Source organism: Opisthocomus hoazin, chromosome 1, assembly GCF_030867145.1.
Source record: "Opisthocomus hoazin isolate bOpiHoa1 chromosome 1, bOpiHoa1.hap1, whole genome shotgun sequence".
NCBI lineage: Eukaryota > Metazoa > Chordata > Aves > Opisthocomiformes > Opisthocomidae > Opisthocomus > Opisthocomus hoazin.
The window spans coordinates 105050137-105062925 of NC_134414.1; the positions used below are offsets into that span (position 1 = coordinate 105050137).

The 12789-nt window shown below is 39.5% G+C and overlaps 1 protein-coding gene across 4 annotated transcripts in view; it reads left to right on the forward strand.

Moving 5' to 3' along the window:
- Nucleotides 1–12789, forward strand: part of DSCAM (DS cell adhesion molecule) — a 509926-nt gene that overhangs the window by 466018 nt on the left and 31119 nt on the right. For all 4 annotated transcript variants that reach the window (XM_075431726.1, XM_075431749.1, XM_075431732.1 and 1 more), the window contains exons 28-30: nt 3446–3476; nt 9360–9475; nt 12187–12336. In XM_075431726.1, coding sequence (XP_075287841.1) covers nt 3446–3476; nt 9360–9475; nt 12187–12336 — 297 coding nt within the window. The remainder of the gene's footprint in view (nt 1–3445; nt 3477–9359; nt 9476–12186; nt 12337–12789) is intronic.

Genomic DNA, 12789 nt, shown 5'->3' on the forward strand with positions numbered 1-12789 from the left:
GAAGTGGGAATTGCAGATTTATTTGCAGTACACTCTGCATGCATATATTTACATATGTGCTTGTAGACAATGTGTTTGTGGTTCCAGTTTCTGTGGGGCAAATGTAGCATAAGAACAGCAGTCTCTCCATTCTTAGTCCTTTTACTCCTTAGGGACTCCTCACTACTTAGGGACAAGTAAACCTTTATCTTCCTCCTGTGTCAAGCCCAGTATGATTTATTTCTCCAAGAGTACTCTGTTTAGTAAGAAAGTGTAATTTCAGCAAAGCCCCGAGTTTGCCAGTTCAGTAGTTCCACAGGTCAGGTCACAAGGAAATCAATTGACTGCTGGAGTTCATGCAGCCATTCAGTAGGTCAGCATATACTATAACAGAGAAACTTGATGACTTACCACTCTTTCTCCATACTATCAGCCTAGCTTCCCTACTACTACAGTAGTTTTCCCTTTGTTTTTAAATCCAACTCACCTTAATCCAAGCAGAAAGTACGAACGCAGCATGATAGTTCAGAAGTGGCAGCATGCAATTTAAAGCTGTATCACTGCCCCTGACTTCCCAGGGGGCAAGCCAAATGTGTTAAGAATTTTAAAGGTGGTTGTCCCAGCAATTGGAAGTGAGGGCTGTCGGCGCAGTCCTGTGTCAAACCCACGGTGAGGAGCAGTTTGTCCTTTTCACCAAGGCATGAGGTGATGCTTGGCTGGAGCGGGAGATTGTCCCCTTCACTCTGTCATTTATGGCCTCCCCAGGCCCTGTTTTTCCCACCTGAAAGCTGGGAGATAGGACACTGGCAGGGATACTGACTCATTTTATGAAGTATTCTCAATTTGCTGATCAAAAGTATAATGTAGGAAATGCACATCACAATCTGTAGTCTGTACTCATTGGTTTGTGAAACTAGAATTTCTCCTGTAGCTGATGTTTCAGACACATTGTTGCCATATTCAGTTGCTTTTAGGCTTCTGGGTTTTGCTTTGACAGATACCTAAGATCCCTTCTCTTCCTGGGATATTTGGTTTGGTCCAGCACTACACAAGCCTCTGTGCCCAGTACAGCCATCATTAACTACAGTAATGTTGCTGACCATTGTAACAATTTGCTTGAATAATTAGTACATTTAAACCCTGCTGATGTAATTACTTTTTTTCTGCAGTACTTCATCATTCAGGTTTTGACAAGTAACATGATCTGCCATGATGCCTTGTGTTATTTTTGATTAAAGATGCACAATCTCCTTTGCATCTCTTTGACCAAGAATGTGTATATGTTAAGGACCATATGAATATATGCCACATACATTTAATGGTGAGAACGTAACATTTTTTCCAGATGCAGCATGGAACACAGCTATATGCTGTGCAGCACCTGAGAACAAATGAGGGAGGTTGGTTGTCATTTAATCCTGGTAAACCTAAAAATCAAACTGAACTACATTGGGTCAAGGAACCTTCACCTTTGCCCTTTCTGCTTTTCTTGGGTTGTTAATTACTTGCGCTAGTATCCATAGTCTTCACTTAAGGAGGCAGCAATTCCTTCACAAAAGCTGCTAACTGAATGAAAACAATATTTTGCATATTAAGTCAATCTTACTACGTGTGTCAGAGGGAGAATCTGTGCATAGTCGCTTCATGATCCTAGAGCTGCTAGAATAACAAGAAACATCATGAAGTTTGCTGAAAAAAATATGACTTGGAACAAGAGCTTCATTTTTCTTTGTGTTCTTTGAAAGAACTGGGTCCCTTTCTGGGTCCTTAGAAGTAAAGTAACAAAACTATCTCTGACGTCATTTGCAAGCAGCTGTGGTAACTTGGTTTATGACTGATGATAAAGGCATTGTCATCTGCTATGTAGTACCACTTGTAATAGCGTTAACAGCAAAAGGTAATCCCAAAGTGAAAAATAGAGAGTCTAAGTGCCTAGATGGAGCACTGTTTGGATTAGATGGGACATCTCTGATGAAAAGTCCTTCGCTCCACCAGGATTCTGCCATGCTTTGTGCTGCAAAGTGATAGCTGAAAAATGGAGTGGAGCAAACAGACCTAGAGAAAGAATTTCGGCTTCTCCAGTAGCAGGTGAAGAATAAAGCTTAAGACAGGCGAGGTAGCACAGAGTCAGAGAAACAGAATGTAGGAAGTGGATGGAAAGGCTTTTGTTGAGGGTTTTTTTAATGAATAAAAAGAGCCCTTTGTCCCTTCTTTTTGAAAATGAATACAAATGTAGCCAGAGCAATGCATTAAGATAATGGGTTTTGCCTGCATGCTCTGAATTTTAAAGGCAGGATATTAACAGGATCACAAGCAAGCAAATTGTTGTAGGTGTAGGAGACCCAAAAGGTGGTTAAGGAATAAAAAAGGTCAGATGGAGAAAACAGAGACAAATTCAGTAAATGTCTTGGCAGGTCCTTGTACTTTTAGAAGCAGCAGATAAAAAGAAATTTAAAGTTTCACATAATAGGACAGTTTCTTGAAGACTTGAAGCTTGGAATTGTTTTCTTCTCAGATTTACTTCACTTGGTTGCACAAAAGGCTGCTTTGTTGCTATGTGATATACTCAAGGACTCTAGAGTCAGCATTTTCAAGTGAGTTTGTTTAGTGGCAGACTGCAGGAGAACAAAGCGTAGCTGTCTACTTTTGCTGAGTAATACTACAGGAATTATTATATTATGTTGATAAAGTTTTACAGAAAGCTACCTGAAGAACACTGGGTGAACCAACCTTCAGCTGTGTCTTTTGATCTGATGAATACCAGAATAATTATATTCCCAAAGGATCTTATGCTAATAGTAACAGCAATGACAGGAGGACTATTTCTCCTTCAGCAGGACCTCATTTGACAGGGCTGGTCCATGTGGGCATAAGCTATCTCCTGTTTTGTGTATAGGCTGCCCTCTGAAGGCCCAGTAGTAGTTTTGAATTATTGTTAGTGGAAAAACACGTTTGAGGGCGACCAACCAAGTTGTTTCCTTGGAGACCCCCCTTGCTGAGACCCCGACATAGTCAGGTTTGGTTTGGAAATGGCAGGCTGGCAACTGCTCATCCAGCTTGGGTTTGGCTCCTGCCCAGAGATGGATGTCAACATTTCTGTCTTCTCACCTTTGCTTGCTTCCTCTAATGTTCACTTGCTGACCTTCGCATGAAGGAACAGAGATCCCCATTCTTTGTTGAAGCGTTCCTATATCTAATAAATTTCTGTAGCTTTTTCTAGTTAAGCCAATGGTAGCTTGTACTTCTCTAAGCATCTTTGGTGCTATTGAGGAGCTAAACAGGGGTGTCCGAGGCAGAAATGCAGTTTCAGCAAAAGTAGAGACTTTTAGAGATTATTTCATTCTTGCCACTAATCTGAGAAACAACGACAGTCTTACACATGGCTGATTCAAATCACTTACTTCCTAATAACCCATCTGTCAAATAGATTTTCATTCGTGATGACATTTCTTCTGTTTTTCTCTAGATGCAAAGAGTTTGGCTGAAATGCTTATGAGGTAAGAATAGATTTAATGTTTTTAAATTGAAAAATGTCTGTCAACTATGGCATCATATTTAAAACTTCTTATAGGGCAATCGGAGAAGTAAATCTTCTATTCTTAAATCCTTTTGATGGTTTGTTAACAACTAGGGTGCATTGTTGGTTAGCAATGGGAGAAAAAAGACTATTTGTGCACAGTATCTGTGAGGGAATACAATGGTAAAAAACTGAGAACTCTTTTGTTAGTAAATTAAATTATAGAAGCTATATAGGTCAGTTTGGACACATTTCATATTCAGAAAAAACATTTTCATAATATGTACCTAAGTAATTGCTCTTCAGAGGTCGTCTGCTTGAAGGCAGTATGTGCCTGGATGCGAATATCTCTAAACTTTACAGTTGTATTTATATAATTCACTATTGCTAGCTACTTATACCCAAAGGCATAGAAGAGCAGGTAAATCTATTTATTATTTTTCAGTTCTGTTCCATCAGCTCAACATCCAGAAGTCTAATTCAGTTGTTGAATTGTAACAGAATGACGATTCTGGCACCACAATTCTTTCAAAGATGGAAATTTCATATCTTCATTGTTTATTGTATTGTCTGGGGAAAATATTGAACTTTAAAACTGCTGCATGTATTTGAAAGTGGGATCACCAAGGGATTATTTTTAAGTTCAAATAAGTTTTGGTTTGCCAGAAAATCTTTTTATTTTTAAGCAACAAATTTCACAATGTCATAGATATTTTACCAAATGAAGCGTACTCTAAAATTCCTCACCCATGACAAACTTCACTTTTTATTGTAAGAATATACTTACCCAAGACATGGTGACAGATGGTTTTAGTGTAAACTCAGCTCTACACCATCAGTCTGCAAATGCATCTGAATAGTCCCACTGATGTTAACAAGACTGGTCATGCAGGTCAGGTCATACCCTTCCTATCTGCCAGTTAGAAACCCCTGCTAGCAGCAGATTGCAGGTTTAAGCAACTTTAGGAAGATATGCTCTGATATTTTTCAGTGTTGCAGAAAACAGCACAGATTAGCATATGCAGCAAGTCTGTACCCTAAAGAGACCCATCATGGACTACCTGAAACTCCTGGGTAAAGATATTCAGTCCCAGTGACAACCACACATAGCACCTCTGCAAAACTAGTAAACCTCTGCCTTAACCCTGGTTAGCTTCACTAGTCTTGTTGCCACCTGTGCCAGGCCATTTCAGAGTCTCACTCCTCTGACACTTTCAAAACTTTATCAGACTGCCAACATAAGTGCCAAGTTTAGACCCATTTTTCCCTCTACCAGTGTAGACCTTCAAACTGAAGAAGTTCTTTTGCCCTCCCTGCCAGATGCACTCAGAGAGCAGTCAGGTCCCTTCCTAGCCTTTATTTCAGAGCTGTTTTTCTAGATAACTCATCTGCCACCATTTCTTTTTGCTTTTTCTTTCACCAGTATTGAAGTATGATCATCAAGTCAGTTTCTCCCATCTCATTTATTAGCAAATAATGTTATTTTCCTTAAAAAGTCATATTTTGTTTCTCTTCTAAAAGTGTGAACCAAGGCAAAAGAGGACTTTAGAGTAAGTAAGGCATATAGACCTACATTTGCAAACATGTTAATAGCTTGGAGCGTTCAAAGTGATGCTGTTTTGGGCAGCTTGCTTTCTACAGGCTAAATGCTCTGTCATTTGTGTTAAATCTGTCATATACCTCCAACCGAAATCCGAGCTACCAACCATCACTAGAAGTCCCTGAAGATTTAGCTTGTTGATAATCAAAGGATAATAAGTCCTTTCCAAAGTGATAGTCATATGTTAGAAAGCTCCTGATATTTTGGATCTTTTAAATGTCACCCAAACCTGCTATGATGCAAATATCAAGACAGAGGCTATGCCGTGGGTTGTGCTTTGCTGTTTAAGTATTGGACAGAGAGCAGAAAAGATGATTCCCTGCTTGGTAGGAAGGTGTGAGAGATGGAGAGACCTTTGTGTATCTTTCCCTTTGAGGAGATCTTTATGAGCGTGTGTAAAGCAGATTAAGAATGGAGCTTTAGTCCTTGCTTTGAAAGCCACCGGCTTTGACTGTGTAAATCAAATGTCTGGGGAGCACTGTAAGCCGCAGAAGTTAGCAGTTTAAGGGGAGCTGCACAACTGGTTGCTGATACCTCAAACTTGCAAATAAAAATCCCTGCTGCTGTACAATCACAGCTTTTTTATGTTTGTTTTGGGTGAAAGTGTCGGTCCAGTCAACTTCTTTGTAAGAGTTCACTGTGAATCAGTATAGCAATTGACTGAGTCTACTAATTTTCTGACTGAGCACTGGAACAGGTTGCCCAGAGAGGTTGTGGAGTCTCCTTCTCTGGAGATATTCAAGCCCCATCTGGACAACGTCCCATGCAGCCTGCTCTAGGTAACCCTGCTTCAGCAGGGGGGTTGGACTAGATGACCCACAGAAGTCCCTTCCAGCCCCTAATGTTCTGTGGTTCTCTGATGCTGTGATTTTGAACACAAAGTGAGGAATCCTTTCTCCCTCTGTCAGGCTAATTACTTACAAGATTTAGTTTTCCATATGTTTTTACAACAACCAGCTTAGACATCAGGAAACTGTGAGGTAGCCTGACTCTCTGCCAAGGACCCAGAATGACTTTGAGTTTACAAGGCACCATATTTAATCCTTTTACGTAACTAGCTTGATAGGTTTAACCCTCTCCTGTGCATAAAGATATTTTCAGTTCCTCAAGTAAGTATTTTTTAATTGAAGATTCAGAAAGAATATTTAAAAGGCAATATTCTTTTAACTATGCACACTCTTTCAAAATACTCTATACATTGTACTTCCTCTGGAAAAAGGCCCATTTATCCACAGACCGTACATAAAAGCTGTACTCATTCAGACCCAAAGGTCCACGTACCCAAGTATCTGCCTTTCATAGTGGCCAAATAACAGTCATCTTTGTAGAGTAAAAGACTACAGCTAATGCATACAGACTCGTTCCCCAGACAGTCTCCCAGCCTCTAACAGTTTGGAGCTCAGAGAATTATTGAACTGGAGGGAAAGAATTGTTATACACAGATCCTTATAAAGTCTGACAGATAAAGAGTAGTCATCGCACATTTTTAAGTTTGGGAATTTTATATCTGGAGGTTGCGGAAAATATAGGTAGATACATTTTCTCACTTTAAAGAATTAATCATTGGATTCCTCATCCACCAGACTGTTATAATACTTTGATGCCTGAATTTTCATAGGTTAGAAAATACTTGGGCACCAAACTTCAAATTTGCAGTCCTAAAAATCTTTTCTTCGCTGCCAAGTCCTAGAGGACTTAATTGGTGCTGTCATTTTAGATTTTTAGAACCTGAAAGTTGAGCTGTTGTGGTCTGCAGAAAATAATTCAAAATTTCTTGAGCCAGAAAGAGAGAGCATGCTAATCAGCAGCAACCCTCTTGCTACTGCCAATTGCCTCTTCTGTGTTTGGATGCTCCATGTCACCATGCTGCTGCATACAGGAGAATAAATCAGACCAGTAAGGTGGAGGAGAGAGATCACATGAAACAAGGCATAACTCTCAAGCATAGTAAGTAATTGTCCTGAATATAGAGAGGACTGAGTTCCAGTTCTGGCTTGAAGGACCCTCCACGTATTTTGCATAAAGCTGTCCCTGGAGCCAAGAATGGGATTCAGAATTCTCTCTTGGCAGGTGAGCAATATAACTGCAAGCTTGGGAAACTCTCCTCCTGCTCCCTGTGGTCCTGAGAATACTTTCTGTGTGGCTGAGTACTTTGCTGTAGTAGCAATGTAGAGTGTTCGTACTTCAGATGAGCTTCTAGCTCTCACTGGGATTCTGGGGTCTGCGTTCTCCGAGGAATATGTCTGATCTGATCCCTTAATCTCCTGTGTCTCTGGTGAGCGGAGGAGGGGTTCAACAATGCATTTATTAGACTCATTTATGTATTGCACAGATTCTAGATGTATCTGATTGCATGAATGCTATAACTATTGGATTATTATTAATTGAAATCAGGCCTCAGAAATTCAGTTTCCTATTTGATCACAGATTTTGCTCTATGGTCTTGGACAAGCCCAAAGTAGTCTGACTCCTCAAAGGCATGTATTCAAGTATACCTGGCATGCAGATGATGTATTAGTCTCTGATTCTCTTAACATTTCAGCAACTTGAGTGGAAAACAATAGGAGAGTGACATCTAATCCATGCAGAGAATTCGCAGAGACTTTGAGAACATCAGTGTGGACTTTATCTGAATTTTAGGATCCTAACTGTCTTTGAAAATTTATGTGCTTAATAAGACATTGTGCCTACTGTTCTCCACTGATTATATATAGAGAAAATTCTGGCAAACTTTGGGTAGCTCTCCAGATATTTTGCTTCCATAATGATTAAATGAGGCACCAGTTGTAGCCTGTTTGAATTTGTTTCAGCTATCCATCTGTACCTGATTATAACAGTACCACCTAACCACCCAGGTAAAGGCAGAGATGTTAAAGTTTGAGATGCATGGATAGTATTAGAGCTGGGGACCACAAGAGCAGGGAAAGTCAGAAGGTGAGAATCAGCCAGAGGGGTGTGTGCCTTGTGGATTTCACTCTTGGATTTGGAGCAGAATCCCTGACCACGTGACGAGGAAATGCCTCCTAAAAAGGACTCTAGGAGAACCCCTAAACCTGAAATAGTTAGGTCTTGCTCACGTGGAGACACAGCAGAAAGTTAAGGCAAATTGTCTAGAGGTGTGGGCTCACCACACATGCATTCTTCTCCTGTGTGGAGGCCCGCACTCAGGGAAGAAGTGAACTTACATCAGGTAGCTTGAAAGTCCTCTGCCGATTCCATTAACAACAATCATTCACTGCCAAAGGAGAATTAAACCAAGTGATCTACAGCTATTTTAGACCAGAAAATGAGCCTCCACTTGGATTTTAAAGCTCTTTGAAGTGTGAGCACTTGGATCAAACTACAGCTGATTTGTCTTAACTTTCCTCAGCCTCCCTGCGTAAAGAAGCATTTACAAATATTTCCTCTCCTCCAAAGAGTAATTACATCTACAAGGGCAAAAAGTTCCTGGGTTTTTAGTGCAGTCTGAAGGCTTCTTGGTGCAAGCTCTGTACTAGAAATGATTGTAACACACAGTTTAACTATCCATTTTCATTTGCTTTTGGTAGACAGCTCATTTCAGAAGTCATTTTCTGGTACACAAATTTCAGAATGAAATTGTTTCAATTTGCATGATGATAGAATAATTGTTTTATGTTCTTTTTTAGAATATCGCATCAATCAATTAGAAATAATCCATGAATGTAAACAAGATTTGCAATTTTAGTCTTGGAACATCATTGGGACTACAACATATATTTACTTTATGCAATTTATTAATGGAATCCCTAGTTATTAATTTGCTTTTTCATTTATCAGTTCCAGTGATATTTGGAATTTATGTAATGAAAGATAATGAAAATTTTAAAAATAACTAGGAATTACTCAAGACCTCATTTTCCTATCAATCTGTTTCATTGGCTCTGTGTTTCTTTACTCATATTCATGAGGAATGAAAGAAAACGTACATCTCATGAAGTGTTTTTACTAATTTCATGATATGACAACATTTCAAGAAAACTATATGAAATGTTCAGGAGATCCCTACTGGTAAAGAATAGACCAAATCCCTCAGTACTGTGCATTCATGTAACTGCTTGTCATGTGCAATAAATTAATACTATGCACTTGTTCTGAAGAGGGGAAAATAAGATACATGAGTATTTTGCTGATTATGGTTATATTATTTTTTGTTTGATCTGGACAGATTTAAAATGAGAAAGTTTGCAAGTATCTTTTCATTTGGGCTGAATGTTAATGTGTTCACTTCTCTTTTGTTTTTAGCAAGAACACCAGGACATCAGATACACTTAATAAGCAGCAGCAAACACTGAGGATGCACATAGACATTCCCAGAGCACAGCTTCTGATTGAGGAGAGGGACACAATGGAGACCATTGGTAAACTCCTGTTGGGCTTGTTTTCACTCGCTAATGTACCAGGCACTTTAGGCGGACTCCCTTTATTCCACACCTATTCCCCACTGCATAAAGAAAAAAGAGCTACCAAGAAATTGCCACATTTTAAAACTGGGGTTTTTTTCTCCCCTTTGAATCATTTTCCACTTCAAGTAATCTCAGTACAGTATTTATAATAATGCAGGACATTAGGAAAATGAAGCTGGTGGAAAGAGCCACTTGAAGAAAATGTAAATGAAGACTGGCAGTTTTATGATTTTCATTTTGATTTCTCTTTTGGCTTTGACTATACAGTTGGATCACTGGCATTACTTATAAGGAAAATGGAATTTTGCAAATGCAATATCAGTATTTAAAGATTTGCAACAGTGAACTTCTAAACCTTACACTTTGCATATTGTATCCACCTGTTCATAGCACATGATATTTCAACACTTTGATCACATTTCAGCTTTTGTGCGTCTATGCGAAATTTGAATCTAAACTGTTCCACACAGCAGAAAACAAGATTTCTCATGTGACTGGCACATAGCTGAAGTGTCACAAAAAGCAGAATTTTTTGGTGTTGGGTTTTTTTTCCAAATAGTTTACACACAAGTTTTCTGAAATCTTGACAGAATAAAAATACGACCTGATCTTGTGACTGTATGGGCACACGCTGTGGTAAGATGCTCCACGATGACTGATCTTGTCAGACTTCTAACTTTTTTGGACCAAAATCTGTGTCGAAGAATCTTGTGATGGCTGAGAATGTAACAGCATCCCAGGGATGCTTTGGCCGGAGAAGAAAATTCCGTAAGCTGGGAGCAGCATCTCTGCATCTTCTGTCCACGCCTGCACTGGGGAGGGAGAACCTGCTTTAGCCCTGCACCCTGTGACACTCGCTGTCAGTCTGGCATTGGAGGGTGGCCTCAGAGGGCATTTCGCTGTTTGTGCTGCAGGTTTGAAAACGAGAACTATGCTTCACCTGAAATATAGACACTTTTCAATCTCATTTGAGCTTCCCAAAGTTTGCCTCTCGATGCAGTCTCTTGTGCCAGGCTTCATCCTAAAGAGGGTTTTTGCTTTTGAGTTATAGTTGCTGAGCAATAAGGGGTTATAGTGGAAGTACCATTAGTGCCTTAACTGTAGCAACACGATCAATTCCTTGGTAACAGCCAGCTCTCCACACAGCACGCAGAACAAGCAGGCACTTTGGCAGTATTTGACATAGTTTACTGCCAAGAGGCTTTATTCCTAACCTGAATAAGAGCTCATGTTTTGCCAGAGTAACTTGGTTTCATAATGCTTATTCTATTTACGTCCTTCTTTGGGTAAAAAATGCTAGTTATGCTATTGTGCAAAACTGTTCGCCTCAAGACAAAAAAAAACAAAAAACAGGAAAGTTTAGAAGAAGTGGATTAACCTCTGCTGACTAGTAAATGCACAGAAGACCCACTGCTGGCAGTCCCCTTAGAAATACATTACAAAGCTATATAGCATAGCACAGCAGGAACTTCTTGTGGCTTTTATTGCTATTACGAGTGGATAAAAAGACTGTAAAGAATGCAAAAGAAAGTCTGATAGCATGCAAAGAGTTCTGCAAGCACAAAGTCAATGGAAGATTTATAGTTGTTACACCTCCCATGATCAAGTGAACCAGATTCCTCTTTGGAGCAAAAGAAATACAATACAGAGATCAAAACTGAAGAAAGAAGTGCTGCATAGCACTGGCTTTCTGCAGGGCTCAAGGTCTGTGTAGAAATTTGGTGAATATATCCTACTCGACAGAGAAGCAATAAGAAGCAGAACCATACAGCAGTAAGGGTCAGTGATCACCTGCTTTCTTCCAGTCCTTCCCAAGGTCAGGCTTCGCCTCGCACCTTTCTTTGCAGCTGCAGGAAAGCCAGTTGCCAGCTGGAGTAACTGTCTTTGGAGAAACTTATATGACTCACATAAAGCTCCCCAAAGCTTCTTTTACAAATCTAAAGTAGCAAGGTTTTGTGCAGAGAGAGCTGATAGGACTTCGCCCTTAGCTTCCAGAACAGCAAAACACTAGATTTAAGGATACTTAGCTGCCCTGCAAATGTACGTCCACTGTCTTCACTAAAGTACTCGCGTGCTTAAAAATAAGCAGCTACTTAGGAACAGTTTTGGGTCATGGCCATCCCTTCCACAATATTCTGTATCTGGAGAAAAAACTGACTGGTAGAAGGTTAGTTAGAAACATTACCTAACACCCTCCATTTGGCAAGATATGGGTGATTTTACAGAGGACATTACTAATCCTGTTACTAAAAACAGATAAATTGAATATATAGTTGAAAAGCTCATCTGAGCCCTCTGAAAATGAAGGGGGAGAGGGCAATGTTCAAAAGATAGGGAAGAAGGAATTAGGGCCAGCCAAGAATAATTACACACGAATTAGTTTTTGGAAGGATATGTTATAGTCTGTCTCAGTTGCACATGTCTAAGATGAAATCATAAAGACAGACATGAAAATTACACTTATTCTTTAGTTTTGTATGAACTTTGAGTTTGAACCCAGAGGATCCCAAGCTGTGCTACACACCTCAAAGCCATCTTCAGTCCTGCAGAGAAGAGGGAGCTGCCACGGCCCAGCTGAAAATAAGTCTGAAGACTTGTTGTAAAGCTCTTATGAAGGCAAACCCAAAATTCATTACTCATTCTCTCATGGGTGTTTTTACTTACAGATGACAGATCAACGGTTCTGCTCACTGATGCTGATTTTGGAGAGACGTCTAAGCAGAAGTCACTGACTGTCACCCACACAGTACATTACCAGTCTGTGTCACAAGCCACAGGACCACTGGTGGATGTTTCTGATGCCCGGCCAGGAACGAGTAAGCATATAAGAGAATACGTTATCTGGAGAGGAGAAAGCTATAAGAAAATAAGTACAGTGCTCCTGTATTTACATCCTCATTGTTCTTTTTCTTCAGTGTGAAAGCTGACAGAAATTTATTTAGGTCAGCGGAGAACACTTCTCATACAATAGCATTTAGTGATTCAAAATGGTAAAAAATGCATATGCATCTGAAATGTAGAGTAATTTGAAATAATTCATACCTGGCTTTCATTAAACCAAATGCATACTGATTTTAATTTCTAGAATGTATTGGGTAAATTAGCTTAATGGCTTTTAGTGTCTAATATATTTTTTTCTCTGTGATCAATCTTTATTGTATTTCAAAATACATCTTCCCTCTTTACCTCTCCATCAGGCAAGAAACACATTTCTGATTATTGCTTTTCTGAAAAAGTTGTATTTCCAGTTTTAGTTATTATGGTAAATT